We start from the raw sequence: 16,250 nt of genomic DNA, 5'->3' as shown, positions 1-16,250 counted from the left end.
TCGACAAATGAACTCCTCAAGAATCGGTAGCTCTAATGAATTACTCTAATGTGTAATAGACTAGTTCAAAATTCAAAATTGAGAGTGTATAACATTTACTCCATCCAAAATATCTGTTCATATCGATTAGGTTTGTTTCCTTTTTTGTTTAGGCTATAGTGTAAGTTAATTCATTCTCTTTTCATACATTTGGATTTAGGGAAGCGGTGACTACTTCATTATTCAACCCTCGTAATTACTATAGATAATACTTTTGGCAATAAAAGGCAAGTTGGGTAAGCAAACGGGAACCAAGGAAGGAAGAGACTTTCATTGGCCTTGCAGTGTCAATTGCAGTTTAATGCAACTAGTTACAACTAAAAATGCAACGTTAAAAGAGCTAACCATGGTAACCACAATGTACATACAATTGAACAAGGCAATAGAAACTTTGAACATTGGCGATGAAAAATTTACCATTTACATTACTTTTTCTACCAAAAATATATAATATAAAAGTCTAAAATTAAGGCATTTGTTCGAGCTTGAATAATTACACATTAAAATGTCACTTATGTAAAATAGAACATAAGAGGCCACTAAATACTAGATACCCTGCACCAAAATCACCACAATTTTCACCAAAATCACCACAATTTTCCTGAAAAGCGATAGCGCCACAAATCTGTATTATTATAAAAAATAGTAACCGTGGTAACTGCAAAGTTAAATAATTGTCACATGCGTTTATAAATATATTCATGTTTTTATTTTATTTTGTGACGATTAAAGCAACTTCTAAAGCGTCCAACAGAACTTGTTCACCTTTGACCTTCGAACATTCCTCACTCCTCATGTACTCTAACAAATCATGTTGAATCTGATTGGACACGGTCTGTTTGAAATTTGCTGCATGAGATATAAAGTCCAATAGCAAACCCCCTTCTTCCGTGTCTTGGTAACAAGGTGTGACGTCATATGAAGCAGGTAGCAAGTGTTTTTCGTAATCGATGTGGAGTTGTTTTAGTTGATTTCGGACGGCTGCGAAAGCGTCTACCTGGTTAGTCGCGTCATCAAAAAGATCAAATTTTCGAACGATTCGTTCTATCCCGCTGTCCTCTGCAAACAAAACAATGATATCGGAATTTATAAGCAAATACTGTAGGTTCTTCGTGGCCACAAACAGAAACCAATTCGTAATTACAATAATGAATGTTTCACTTTATCATTGCCCTTCCATGCAGCTGATTACACTGAACTTGTCACTTAAAGAGGAAGGCCCGTCATAGCAGTTATTCTGGGGTGAACCAAACCTGCATGGTTATCAAATTAATCAGTGACAAGTGACATCTCTGAATTTGTCAGGTGCTTATTGATGCAATACCATCAAAACATCAATTAGCACCTGTCAAATTCAGAGATAACATTGTCACTGATTAATTTGCTAACCAGGCAGGCATATAGTAGCTTATAATTCTTACCATCCTGCATAACTATCAACAACTTGCCGCCATCCTCTAAGAGATCGTACAAATAACTCACAGCCATCTGAGGGTCATCCGGATAATACAATGAGTGAACAGCGCTGATAAAATGAAACTTGCGTGCCGGGTTCGATTCCTGGTTAGCTTTGAACTCATCTAGTGTCATAGTATTCCAATCGTAAGTGATTTCTGATAATTGGTTGTTCGAATCGGCTACCATAGTTTGATACGTGGATATGGCTTCCTTGCTAGGGTCTATCACGGTGTTGGTGATTTTAGAAAAATGAGGTAGAAATTGACGGACAATCTTGCTGTCTAGTCTCCCTGTAAAGTAAAGAAAGAGGAATTATGACAACAGCAATGAGGGAATGAATAATCTTTAATATTTAGGAACAGACTCTTCTTAAAAGGAGATACACTCATAGAAATTATTTGTTGGATTTACTTGAGGGCTCGGATAGCGACGTTTGATCACGTATTTTTTGTGGGACCAGACTCACCTGAGAGCACCTCAGACATATCGAATTGCATTAAAACGAGGAATGTCCCTTTTTTTTTTTAAATTCGCGATAAAATACACATTTTATGGCAATGATTAAAAATTGATATTTTTGAAATTTTAAAACAGTCCTTGAAGAAAATTGTATAAATCTAATGATATGTACCTTAAGTGTATGTATAGCTGGGATGAAAAGCCGACGATCAATTGAACATTTTGACCTTTCATATTGAAGATATAGATTTTCCCCCCAAACGATCAAAATTTTATCAGGTTTTTTTTGGGGGAAATGCATATTTTAATACCGGCACGCTTCTAAAATCACAGAGTATATAAAGACACTATGATATCAAAGACGGTTATCATAGTCATAGTTATATTGCTCCCGGTTATTACTTAAAAACCCACTTACCTGTGCCGCCACCAACACTTAACATCCTGACCTCGTCAGAAGGGAATGTCTTCTTCAACTCTGCCGCAACATCTGGAAGACCTTGATTTATCCAGCCTTTGAACCCAGGACTTACTGCTTGTCTTTCATATGTCTCAAATGCATTGTTGTACCGGTCCAAGTCGTCAACTAGACACGCGAATTTGGGCTGGGAATCCATGCTCCTGCTCCCGCTCCTAACGGAGAGAAAAGCGTGTGTGATATAACGATTAGAAAATCTACGTTTTCGTAGATTATAGTGTGCATTATTGCTCCTCGGATTTGCAATACTTCTTTTCATCCCACTTGCAGATTTCTTTCTTTCCATTGTCGACTTGTGTCTGTTCTTAAAATGACAAAGTTATGTCACTCCAATATCCACGTTTTCTGGTATATTTAGTAAATGCAGTTCACGCTAGTTCAGACGTAGTACAGTTAAGAGCTGCTACTCGGTAAAAGGACATAAATTTAGTAATAATTTTTAACATAATTGCTTTACAAGAGGGACGACTCGAACCCTCTGATAATTCATGGTGCGTCATTCGACAGAAGACGTTTTCAGTATAATAGATGGCCACATCTCTACCGGGATATGATGTCACTCTCTAAATTAAAAACATGATTAATTAATGCTGAAAGCTTAATCACGTCACGTGACATCTAAAAGCATTAACCATTTAAGATGCTTAATTGCATAGTCATTACCCACAATGCATTGTACACCGAAGCAGCAACTAACCCATTTTAAAGCTGCTATGTCATGATGCACAGTGAAATCGCCCGATATCTTCATGGCAGAAATCGCCATGGTAGGTTGAATCCACCGCCACGCATGGCCATTTTGTATCGACCTGTTTAATAGTTTTGAGTCGCATAATGGGCCGAAGGACATCTGACTAAGGCTACTGACAATAGCCCCGATTAGGCCGGTGACTGACCTCGCTGTGTGTGAGTCGAGCATGGTACGCCATAGGTCATATGCTTTTAGACTACCTCCACGATTGGCCTATACACTGCGCTATATAATTCGGCACATATAAATCAGAATTATTGTCAGATTTTTACTCAAGACGCAAGCTTCTTTTCTCAAGACGCAAGCTAACGACTATCATATCTGTTCAAAATATATATTCAAGTGCAAGGAACCATATCTGGTTTCTTTATACGAAATCATTTACGGGAGATATTCATCATTTTCTACCCCGGTATCCAAAGATTTTCGTCTCATATCAAAGTCAAACTCGTGCATAGTACATTCACGTGTATCGATCCCGGGTATTGATTTTAGTATCTCTGCTGACAAAGTAATTACTTTAGCCAGGCGATGTCGGTGTGTGATGTTGTATGGTTGAATGTTGTAGTTCCCAGTGGCTTAACCACTTGAAGACTATATTAGTACACATTTATGGCGCTATCAAAGATGCAAAAAAATATTTTTGCGATTTTTTGAATGAGTAAATCACTGAATAGAGCTTTAAAGATTACATGTATTACATTATGTATACAATTCAAACAAAGAAAACAACATCAATAAAATAAATCAAAACAAAACACGAGTATCTTACCAATTTCTTTTACAGTAGAGCATTTTCGAGTCGGTTTATTATCAACAATTAGAAACAACCACACTGTCTTAAGGGGTGGGGTATGAACATTTGGACAGTATTTATTGTGGGACATTAGAGCACATCAGACTTATCGAATTGCATTCTGAATACGAAGAATGTCCTTCTGATATCAAATAATTTTGATTTTTTGAAATTCGCAATTTAATACACATTTTATGGCAAATCATTAAAAATTGATATTTTTTATATTTAACAATACTCGAAGTAAACTTTATAAATCTGATGATACTTAAAGTGTATGTAGGTGGGATGAAAAGCCGACGATCAATTGAAAATTTTGACCTTTCGTATTGAAGATATGGATTTTTCCCCAAAACACCAAAAAAATATGGTCTTTTATATATGTATGTATATTATAGGGGCAAGGACTACAACTATAATATACATATCTTACTTGTCACCAATAAGCTATAATTTTTGAGAAAAATGCAAAAATAGGCACAAAATTGAGCAGGGGTGTAGTACCCCCTTAACAACTCTGCAATTGAATTTTTTACTGTCTTAGCAATTCTGACGCAATTAGTCCCATCTCATCAACATCGCTGAAGCATTATAAAAAAGCGATTTTTAATTATAACCAAACTTAAAGGAGGATTTCGTGATCCTAGCATTGAAACTGCCAACTCAAGACTTTTCGCTCACATTGTTGAAAGAAGACTTGCCAATATTAAAAAGTTGAACTTGGTCTAGAGAAATGTGTATTTTTGTTTTATTTGGTGTTCCAATAATAACCCTAATGCACAAATCTTAAGCATATAGAATGCAGTATCTATGTATACAGGTAATAATGCCACGAATGATCACAAATAATGAAAGTTTTGACAATAATGAAATTTTCCAAAATAATGAATAATGAAATCATGACCTCATATTTCTTTGAAAAAAATGTGACAGGAAACTAATGATTTCATTTCATTAGCCTAATCGTACATGGAATTTTAGAGGGATTTTGATAGCAGTTCCACATAGAAAAGCTGCTCTATCATTGTCTATCATGAGACTATTCTGGTTTTTTTTTAAATTGACACATTAAAAGTTGGCTGAATATTTTTGATGAAAGTCAATCTTTGACAAGATGTAACTTTGCTACGGAAAGTGCTATGACAAAACGGATTTTAGTTTTGGCGGCTTTCTTTACTCAAGGGCGTTAATTTGATATATCATATAAAATGTTGTGGTTTAATGGCAAATTTGAATTCACCTTTCATACTTCCCGTACTTAGTTAGAGGAGGATTTTGTGGTCCTAGCATCCTCTTTTTATGACATTATTCAGTAGATATCCACGAGAAAAGCTTATTCCCAAAATTTCAGTTGATTCCGATTTTTTGTTTGGGAGTTATGCATGATAATGTGTATTACACTGCTCCATACGCCAATTAAAATTACTTTCATATATAAGTCTTAATTACTTTCATATATAAGCCTTAATTACTTTCATATATAAGTCTTCATTACTTTCATATATAAGTCTTAAGTACGGTAATATCAACAAGATGGTGTTTTTAAGTTGTCCTCACTTATATGAATAAGTTGTAATAACAATTGGCAAGCGAGTCATTTCATGTATATAATCAATATTTGAGATGTGTTCGCCATTACCTACAATTCATATACCTACTATACTGTGTCATGCAGGAGTTCTCACTATCAGCAGTTAGCTAACGTATTTTTAACATAATTATGTACAACACAAAATGGGTGCAAAAGCATTGTCGCCTAGATACATTAACTTTGAGAAATCATTCATAAATTTTTCATGGGAATTAATTATAAAGAGCTGTACGAAAGTATAAAATGTATACACTTTTCTTGTAAAAGCTAATATAGTTATTCACAAAATACTTTTAATAGTCTACGCTAGTTTTTGTTGTTTAAAGAAATTACTTTTGCAGCTGCTAAAAAAATAATGTTGAACTATAATAGGCCTACTGTCTTCAACCTTTGCGTTCAATGACCAATGCAGTCTCATCCGAATTCAGAAACACTTTATCCCCATCAACTTTGGCACACTTGGCACTCCGTACATATTCCAAGTATTCCTTTTGCAAGTTACTTGGTGCAACTTTTTCAAAATTCATTACTTGAGATAGAAAGTCAACAATATAACTTCCTTCTTCAGTGCCTTGGTAACAGGAAGTGACGTCATACGATGCTGGTAGAAGTTCTTGATCATAATGGATTTTCTGATCTTTAAGATGTGTTAATATCTTAGGTAACGCGGCAAGAATATCCTTGGCTCCGTTGAAAAGAGGATAGCGGCGATGGATTTTCAGTAAGCCACAGTTTTCTGTATGAATGAGATGAGATACAATTGAAACTATTACAGGAACAAAACGTATAACAATGTCGTCTTACCAGAATATACAATTAAGAATATTAAATTGGCTAACTTCATGTATTCGGCTAGCAGACTACGAGGTTATAGGTTTTCTAATTATGATTTATGTGCAGTGGAAGTGGATGCGGTAAAATTTAGGCTCCATAAATGCCAATAAAAAACTGCTCTAATATTTAACAAAACTGGTCTCAAATTGTTCTCACCATCTTGCATCATGATAATAAGTAAGCCACCTTCTGCTAGCTTATCGTGTAGATAATCTATGGACGCTCCCTGGTTCTAAACATAATACAGGGAATGCATGGCACTTATCAGATGAAACTTCCCGCTTTCTGACCCAGCAGGTGACGTCACACACCGACATCGCCTGGCTAATAATTATTTGGTGCAGCAGAGACATTAAAATGAATACACGGGATCCATACACGTGAATTGCTATGCACGATTTTGATATCAGACGAAAATCTTCGGATACTGGGTTACAAAATGATGAATATCTCCCGTAAATGAATTTTTCTCAAGAAACCAGATGTGGTCTCATACACTTGAAAATACGTGTTGAACAGATATTATAGTCGTTGGCGTGCGCTTTGAAAATTGGCCGTGCGCTTTGAAGTCAAAATTTGACCAAAACTCTCAATTTTATATTGCGTTGGACTACAGCGCGCAGCAGGCTATCGGGCACTCACTCAAGTGGAGAGAGTATAACCATTGACCGCAATGTCGTATACAAGCTTGCTCACAGAGCGAGAAATCAATTACCCCGTCTATACAGTAGCCTTAGTCAAGTCACTTCGCTAATAATATGCATCTCATAAGGTCCGAATAAAATGGTCATAGGTGGCTGTGGATTCAACCTACCATGGCGATTTCTACTATGAAGATATCGGGGCGATGTCACTGTGCGTCATATATTCATCCAAACCTTGGTGATTCCATGTACACGACACCTCTGCAAGTTGGTTGCATGTAGTAAAATTATTCACACGAGATTTGTATTCTGAGAGCATATCACCACTTGGTTCCACCACGTGATTATCGATAGATTCAAATTTGGCGCGTATGTGTTTCAGCATGGTACAGTCGATTTCACCTGTAATGATTAAAGTAAAACTGAACTGAACTGAACTGAGAAACATGTGAGACCGTTTTCAACGACACTCAGAAGCAGTCACGAAAAATGCAACTGAAAAATGAGAGTTGAAAAAAAATATAAAAGAACGAATAAGCAAACACATATAAACAAGAAACAGATGGATAAAAGTCTACTCACCATTTCCGCTGCCGACATTCAACATACGAAGTTGTTTCACATCTGGAAAATTCTCACGAAGCTTGGCAACTATTGTCTCTGGAAATGTCTTTTGAAGCCACACTTTGTTGAATGTATACTCGACAACTTTGTTGTCGTATAAAGTGACGCTTCGAAAATAGTGGTTGTTGTCATCTGTGATACATCGAGCACCAGGGATCATCGTTGACGTTGTCATGGTTTCACGCAGACGCTTCTTCTGATTGGACGCTATCACTGAAAATATTAATTAGTTATGAAAAGTGTCTTATTTGACTCATTAAAATATAATCAGTCAGTCATGGAAGTTTTTTCATTCAACAAAATAATTGTAAGTCTGAAATATGATTTATAATGCTGAAAACATATTTGCCAAGTTAATGAAACTATAAAGCATGTATATACATAACGTTGGCTTGGTGGAGAATATAACATAAATTTTCACGTCATGACTAATTTGTGTCAATTTAGATTAGTCGTGTACAAAACATTTTTTACGAAACAATACATTTTTCCTGAGATTTCCTGAATTTGAAGTATCCATTGTTGTTCATTACCATCGGTGACACAATAGATATGATTATATTATAAAAATTAATATTGTGACCATTTTTCAGCAAAATCTAATGTTCATAAATCTTCCATTTGCAATGATTAATTATTGGTCAAAAAAGGCACTTTGTTTCAGAACTAATTAATATTATCAGAAGTAATCCTCGATATGAGGGGTGCATGAAAAAATTCAATCCGAGGTCATCCGAGGTCAGATGTAATATAGGGGTCAAATGTTCCAATTACGCTCAAACTTGGTGACGAGAATCCTCGATAGGAGAGGGAACATGACAAAATTCAATCCGAGGTCATATGTAATATAGGGGTCAAATGTTCCAATTGGGGTCAAACTTAGTGACAAGAATCCTCGATAGGAGGGGGAACATGGAAAAAAATAATTTGCGGTCATCCGAGGTCAAATGTAATACGTATACGTCAAATGTTCCAATTGCCGGGCTCAAACTTTAATAGTGAAGAGAACATGAAAAAATCAATCTGCGGTCATGTGAGTGTCATCAGATATCATGTTGCTGGTGCTGTCACACCATATTGCACACACATGTCAGTGCAAAATGATAACTAGTCAAGAAGCAACTGGGAAAATCCCCGTGAAGGTCAGAATTAGCTTTTTAAAATATCATAAACCGACTTCAAAGAATAGGAAAAACTTTAATGGCAAAAATGCACCTAGACCATGCCATAGTCGAATTTTATTAAAAATATGTTATTATTAGTCATGATGAACCCATTTCGTTGAACTCAAAATTATACTGATGTTTATTAAAATTAAAGTATTCAATAGTAAAATGGTCATAAAGAGTTAAAAATATCAGACGATTAGTGACAATAAAAGTAATTGAATGCAACATTATCTTGCATAATTATAACGGCTCACTTTAATACTGAACAATTCTGATTTTGGAATCTACCAGTTTATTGATAGCGAACCCCGAAATTTCTAACAAACAGAGGGAGTAGGGTGACTGATCAGATGTGAAAATCTATCAATTGTGCACACATTAATTAAATCAGAGTTTTAAGCTTAAATACAGTATCCAGAGTATGCACAATGGGCAAGTGGACTACGGGGTAGTCTAAAATGCACCTTGCTCAAAAAGGAGTTAGACTTAATGTCGTACAGGGGTTAGATTTCAATACATGTATTGCTTAGATGATTCAGATCTTTTTTATGCCAAATTTTTCACTTCAAAAATACCCACTGTTGGGGACTTTATAAACAATTTTTTAACACTTTCGCTGGGATCACTGAATGCACCTTTAATTCAAAATAATAACGAAGCAATGACAATACTGTTTTTTGTTTTGCAACAATTTAGAAGCGCTAAAACGTTAAGCTAGCATTTCAAGGGGTACTACACCCATTGCATTTTTTTTTTTTTTTTGCATTTTTTTTAATTTTGTGAAGAAATGAGAAAAAAATTGGACAAAGTGGTATGCAAAATGAAGGGGCAACTCTTCTCGTTCTATTGGTGGCATCGGTATCAATGTAGCTTACATGTTTTTAAAGGTAGAAGCCAAAAGGTAGTACATCACTGATGTTTTAAATTCACTTCATTTTGGAAAGCTTACTACCAACGGATTTCGTTAAAATTTTGGATATGTGTTGCTAATACATTAGGGAAATAATGTTGATATGTAAAATTGGAGTGGTTCCAGTAAAAGACAAAATATCAAAATTGATACCTCATTATACATGTAATATCACAGACTATCACATGTATTCAAAATGGATGCCTAAATTTGACCTGAACCAAGTGACCTATAACCTAACTGACCTATGATGACCTATAGCCTTTTTAAATCTCTTTTCCTAACAACACATTACAGAAGGTACATAGTATTATTGACTATGCATCCATTGTGGAAGAGTTTATTTAATTTATTCAGTGTTATTTAGTGTTGAATAGAATAAATTATGGTTTGTTATGAAACACACATCTGAGTTACTAGAATAGAGTAAACAAAAAATAAATAGGGCCATAATGGTTTTAAAGCACTTTGTATGTAGAGATATTTTATAAGTTCAGGACATGAGGTGGTGAACATATTTATGTACATCATAAATTTGCAACAAAAAAAGAAGAGGGGTACTGATGAAAATCATGGTATATCCCGCTGTCTCAATAAGAACTCTGCAATTTAATTTTTTATTAGTGTCTTAGCAATTCTGACTCGATTAGCACGAACTAATTCGGGATTTTATTAACATCGCTGAAGCATATAAAACAAGCAATTCAATTCTAACTGAACTAAAGTATTAAAATGTTATTTCTTTATCATGTTTAAGTGAATACAATAGCTTTTATACATAAAATAAAAAATAAATGTTATTTTTTTTAAGTTGATACAATACAATGTTTTTGTCTGTTTGGTTTTGTGTGTCTGCTCCAGTGTACTTTTGTACTGTTTTGCTGACAGTTCTGTGGGCTCTGAAATTGGCAATTTTTGGCCATCGAACTTTGCCTGTTTTTGTGCCTACATTGGTTGTTTGGTTTACCGAGTCTGTTTATGTGCACAGTGATTTTCATGACTTGTTCTGGTGTACTTTTGTATTCCTGTTGATCCTTGTTGTTCTGGTAATTTTTAGCTATCGAACTTTACCTATACTTCTAATGCCTACATTTGCTGTTTTTGCAATTAAGCATTCTATTTGGATACATATACTTTGAGTAATCATTCTTATTAGCTTTTCATGGGAATTGTAAAGAGCTAAGTATAAAATTTATAATGTGTATACTTTTTCTTGCTTTTGCTCTTGCTGATAGTTATTTGCGTTCAATGACCAATGCGGTCTCATCCGAATTCAGAAACACTTTATCCCCATCAACTCTGGCACACTCGGCGCTCCGTACATATTCTAAAAATTCCTTTTGCAAGTCACTCGGTGCAACTTTTTCAAAATTCATTATATGAGACAGAAAGTCAATAATATAACTTCCTTCTTCAGTGCCCTGGTAACAGGAAGTGACGTCACACGATGCTGATAGAAGTTCTTGGTCATAATGTATTTTCCGATCTTTAAGGTGTGTTAGGATCTTAGGTAACGCAGCAAGAAGATCATTGGCTCCGTTGTAAAGAGGATAGCGGCGATGGATTTTCAGGTAGCCACAGTTTTCTGTATGAATGAGAGGAGTTACAATTGAAACTGTTACAGGAGCAAAACGTATAGCAATGTCTTCTTTCCAGAATCTGCAATACCATAAATTAAGAATATTTTAATATTAAAAAAAATGTCTAACTTCCTGTATTTGTGTACAAAAACGACTCGACTACGAGCTTAGGTTTTCCATGTGCAGAGGAAGTAGATGCGGTCCAGTCCACAAATGCTAATAAATGAAAACTGCTCTAATATTTAACAAATCTGGTATCAATACTCAAATTGTTCATCATGTAAAATATGGAGTGGTTTGCACTCTCCTCGTTAGACACCACACAAATACGTATGAAGTTTTACTTGTCTTGATTTTATATTCAGCAACGAAGCATTCTAGACAATGCAAACCATTCATAATTTGATTTTTACATGATTAACAATTTGAGACCAGATTTGTTATGATCGGGGTGTTTTCAGGTTTTGTCCTGGAAGAGGGTGGGGTGTACTTGGATTCTGATCTGGTACCCTGCTCGATCCGAAAAAGGCGAGACTAGCGCTAGTCTCGAGACTCCCACTTAGGGGGAATCAAATCCAAACACAGACTCTCTCTCTAGGATATCATTCCAAAAGTCTCTAGTACTCACCATCTTGCATCATGATAATAAGTAAGCCACCTTCTGCTAGCTTATCGTGCAGATAATCTATGGAAGCTCCTTGGTTCTTTACATAATACAGGGAATGCATGGCGCTTATCAGATGAAACTTGCCGCTTTCTGACCCAGCAGGCGACGTCATATATTCATCCAACCCTTGCTGATTCCATGTACACGACACGTCTGCCAGTTGATTGCATGTAGTAAAATTATTCACCCGAGATTTGTATTCTGAGAGCATATCACCACTTGGTTCCACCACGTGATTATCGATAGATTCGAATTTGGCGCGTATGTGTTTCAGCATGGTACAGTCGATTTCACCTGTTGAGAATGAAATTAGATACGTCACAAGCGTTGACGATAAAGTAAAATTGAATTAAACTGAACTGAGAAAAATGTTTAACTATGAGACTGCTTATAACGACATTCAAAAACAATTACGAAAATGCAAATGAAAGGTAAGAGATGAAAAAAAAAAAGAATAAAAGAACGAACAACAACAACCAAACAACAAACAAAATGTAAATAAATAAAAAATAAGCAAGGAAACATGCGAACAAAACAGTCTACTCACCATTTCCGCTGCCGACATTCAACATACGAAGTTGTTTCACATCTGGAAAATTCTCACGAAGCTTGGCAACTATTGTCTCTGGAAATGTCTTTTGAAGCCACACTTTGCTGAATGTATACTCGACAACTTTGTTGTCGTATGTAGTGACGCTTCGAAAATAGTGGTTGTTGTCATCTGTGATACATCGAGCGCCAGGGATCGTCGTTGTCATGGTTTCACGTAACGCTTCTTCTGATTGGACGCTATAACTGAAAATATTAATTAGTTATGAAAAGTGTCTAATTTGACTCATTAAAATATAATCAGTCATTATGGAAGTTTTATCATTCAACAAAATAATTGTAAGTCTGAAATATGATTTATAATGCTGAAAACATATTTGCATGTTAATGAAACTATAAAACATACAATAAAGTGTCAATTTAGATTAGTCGTGTACAATACATTTTTTTCCTGTGATTAATGTAAAAGTTTTAACTTTAAAAGTCTCTATAGCAAAGTCGATCTTTTGAATTTGCCGTATCCATTGTTCATGTTGTTCATTACCATCGGTGACACAATAGATATGATTATAATATATTATTAAATTAATATTGTGACCATTTTTCAGCAATTCTAATGTTCACAAATCTTCCATTTGCAATGATTAATTATACGTCAAAAAAGAAACTTTGTTTCAGAACTAATTAATATTATCAGAAGTAATCCCCGATATGAGGGGTGCATGAAAAAATGTAATCCGAGGTCAGATGTAATATATGGGTCAAATGTTCCAATTACGCTCAAACTTGGTGACGAGAATCCTCGATAGGAGAGGGAACATGACAAAAATCAATCCGAGGTCATTCGAGGTCAGTTGTAATATAGGGGTCAAATGTTCCAATTACGCTCAAACTTGGTGACGAGAATCCTCGATAGGAGATGGAACTTGACAAAAATCGATCCGAAGTCATCCGAGGTCAGATGTAATATAGGGGTCAAATGTTCCAATTACGCTCAAACTTGGTGACGAGAATCCTCGATAGGAGGGGAACATGACAAAAATCGATCCGAGGTCATCCGAGGTCAGTGTAATATAGGGGTCAAATGTTCCAATTACGCTCAAACTTGGTGACGAGAATCCTCGATAGGAAGGGAACATGACAAAAATCGATCCGAGGTCATTCGAGATCAGATGTAATATAGGGATCAAATGTTCCAATTGGGATCAAACTTGGTGACGAGAATCCTCGATAGGAGGGGGAACATGGCAAAAATCAATCCGAGGTCATCCGAGGTCAAATGTAATACGTATACGTCAAATGATCCAATTGCCGGGCTCAAACTAGTGAAGAGAATCCTCCATAGGAGGGGGAACATAACAACAAATATAAGAGCTCTTTTTATTTGCCCAACTCATACAGAAGAAAGCAGAATAATCATTATTCTACACTATAGCTTTGATCCCATCTCATTTTCGTGTTCCACAGCCTAGCCTCATCCCCCACCTTTTTTTCAAAAAAAAAGATTGAGAATTTTATACCATCGAAAACCTCTGGCTACATGTGTACACAAAATAGTTCGTGTAGACTTACTCACTTGGCCAAAATATCTTCATTTTCGTATTTATGAACGAATACAACACAGTGCCATATAGAACATATCATCATGATCATCATAAGTGCATAATCGGAAAATCGGAATCAACCGACGGATGTTTTGGGTATAAGGGACCGTTCACAAACACTTGTAAGGGGGGGACCTGATGCAAAAAAAATTTCGGGGTCCCCCCTTTGCAGACCTCGAAAATTTCAGGCCCCTCCCTTTTTGACATGAAAATTATGGGTCAACCCCATAGAAAAGCATATAAACTCAATTTTTCCAGGAAAATTTGTGGTCATTTTTTTCAGGCCCCCCCCCCTTTGGAGGGTTGAAAATTTTCAGGGCCTCCCCTTTTTGCATCAGCACCCCCCTTACAAGTGTTTGTGAACGGTCCCTTAGTGACGAGAATCCTCGATATGTTTTGGGCATAAAGCTTTGCGCGTCATTGCGGGGATATCTATACTGAAACACCATAAAATTATAAAAAGAAGATGTGATCTACATATCAAAAGATATGATTATTTAAACTCCCCACACTGCAAAAACAAGTGTTTATATTTAAACACCATATTGTGTTTATCAGAGCAACACTTAATAAACACATAATTCATGTTAATGGTCTAACACTAATGTTCATAAATTAACACTTGGTGTTATATTACAAACACTAATGTTTGTAATATAACACCAAGTGTTAATTTATGAACATTAGTGTTAGAACCATTAACATTAGTGTTAGACCATTAACATGAATTATGTGTTTATTAAGTGTTGCTCTGATAAACACAATATGGTGTTTAAATATAAACACTTGTTTTTGCAGTGCATTCCAGAAAAAAAAAACACACATTTTTTTGGATTAAAAAAATATTATCATGTTTTGCCAAATGAAACATAGCTAAATCCTAATCCTTTTTAGTCCTAAAGGCAATGAAAGTTAAATTTTGATATTTGGTCAATTTTTTGGAAATAAAAAAACATGCAATTTTAGGGCGTTTTTCGACCTTTTTTCGCATTCTGTGACAAAAAAGCCCAAAGACTTGAACAAAGACTAATAATTTCAAGTTATGCATTCAATATTATGAGCTAACTCTTACCCTACCTATAATATAGCCTACTCAGGATTTTGAATGCTTAAGTTAGACTTGTGCCAAGTCCTACAATTTTGTGACTATAATTATAAGAAAACGTGCAAAATTGCACATGTTTTGGGACCATTTTCCCTTTTGCAAAAATATTAAGATTTAACTTTTATTGCCAGTTAGAACTATAAGTAACTGAAGGATTAGATTTAGCAATGTTTCATGTGGCAAAACAGGATGATATTTTTTAATCCAAAAAAAATAGTGCTGTATTTTTCTGGAATGGGGAGTAAGTCATGATGTGATCTATTAAAATCTCAGGAATGTATAAAAAATGGCCCATGTGAATTTTTGGTATCTGGCAGACTCTCTCTTTAATTAAGCAACAGATTTGAATCAGACATAAAAAAAACCATCATGACATAGGCCTATAGCTAAGCCGACCAACATCATGCTACATACCGCCATTAAATACACATTTTCGATCAGTTCTAGCTGTTCTTTTTATTTTAATATAACATATTTTTTGTGTGTTACGCACTGCACACCTTACAAGCACAACCAGTGTATATTAAATAAGCACCGTTATTGCATGTACACCCCTGCACACTTGTACTCTACATTTGTGTTACTTTTTGTACTGTTCGGCATTACAGCATCCATTTTTTTGTATCACGATTAGATTTTATACCTTACCTTTACAGAGTATTCCTATCCGACATAACCTGTAAACTAACAGTAAAATATCACTGATTTGCCTTTGGTTAATGTCGACAATCTGTTGATGTCAGGGACTGCTTTACACACATAGCATTAACAGCAATAGCACTGTGCTTGACAGTCGACCCGTCTGGCAAGTCTTTGAAAAACACAATTGACGGTGAAAATAACTGCTGTGAAAACACTATAATGGTTAAGTTACAAAGGTCGGTTTTCCTATAGATATAAGAACAGGTCAGAATTATACGGTCACGCACAGGTCACGCAGTACCTGGGAGTTTGCTGAGCGATCTGAGCTGGTAACTATGGTTACGAAATTA

At 35.5% G+C, this 16,250-nt stretch overlaps 2 protein-coding genes across 2 annotated transcripts; both read right to left on the bottom strand.

The window, feature by feature from the left end:
• Positions 1 to 2: 2 nt before the first annotated feature.
• Positions 3 to 16,115, bottom strand: LOC140172520 (histamine N-methyltransferase-like). Its single transcript, XM_072195666.1, has 6 exons — positions 15,907 to 16,115; positions 7,633 to 7,887; positions 7,266 to 7,452; positions 2,375 to 2,589; positions 1,461 to 1,787; positions 3 to 1,098 (listed from the first exon to the last, which is right to left on the bottom strand). Exons 2-6 carry the CDS (start codon positions 7,847 to 7,849, stop codon positions 752 to 754), a joined length of 1,293 nt encoding a protein of 430 aa, XP_072051767.1. The 5' UTR covers positions 7,850 to 7,887; positions 15,907 to 16,115; the 3' UTR covers positions 3 to 751.
• On the bottom strand, positions 10,989 to 12,758 carry LOC140172519 (histamine N-methyltransferase-like). Its single transcript, XM_072195665.1, has 3 exons — positions 12,548 to 12,758; positions 11,962 to 12,294; positions 10,989 to 11,338 (listed from the first exon to the last, which is right to left on the bottom strand). The coding sequence occupies exons 1-3, from the start codon at positions 12,756 to 12,758 to the stop codon at positions 10,989 to 10,991; spliced, it is 894 nt and encodes a 297-aa protein (XP_072051766.1).
• Positions 16,116 to 16,250: the final 135 nt, after the last annotated feature.

Source organism: Amphiura filiformis, chromosome 16, assembly GCF_039555335.1.
Source record: "Amphiura filiformis chromosome 16, Afil_fr2py, whole genome shotgun sequence".
Classification (NCBI taxonomy): Eukaryota; Metazoa; Echinodermata; class Ophiuroidea; order Amphilepidida; family Amphiuridae; genus Amphiura; species Amphiura filiformis.
The sequence above is the reverse complement of the archived record's forward strand: the minus strand, read 5'-3'. Positions and strand labels throughout refer to the sequence as shown.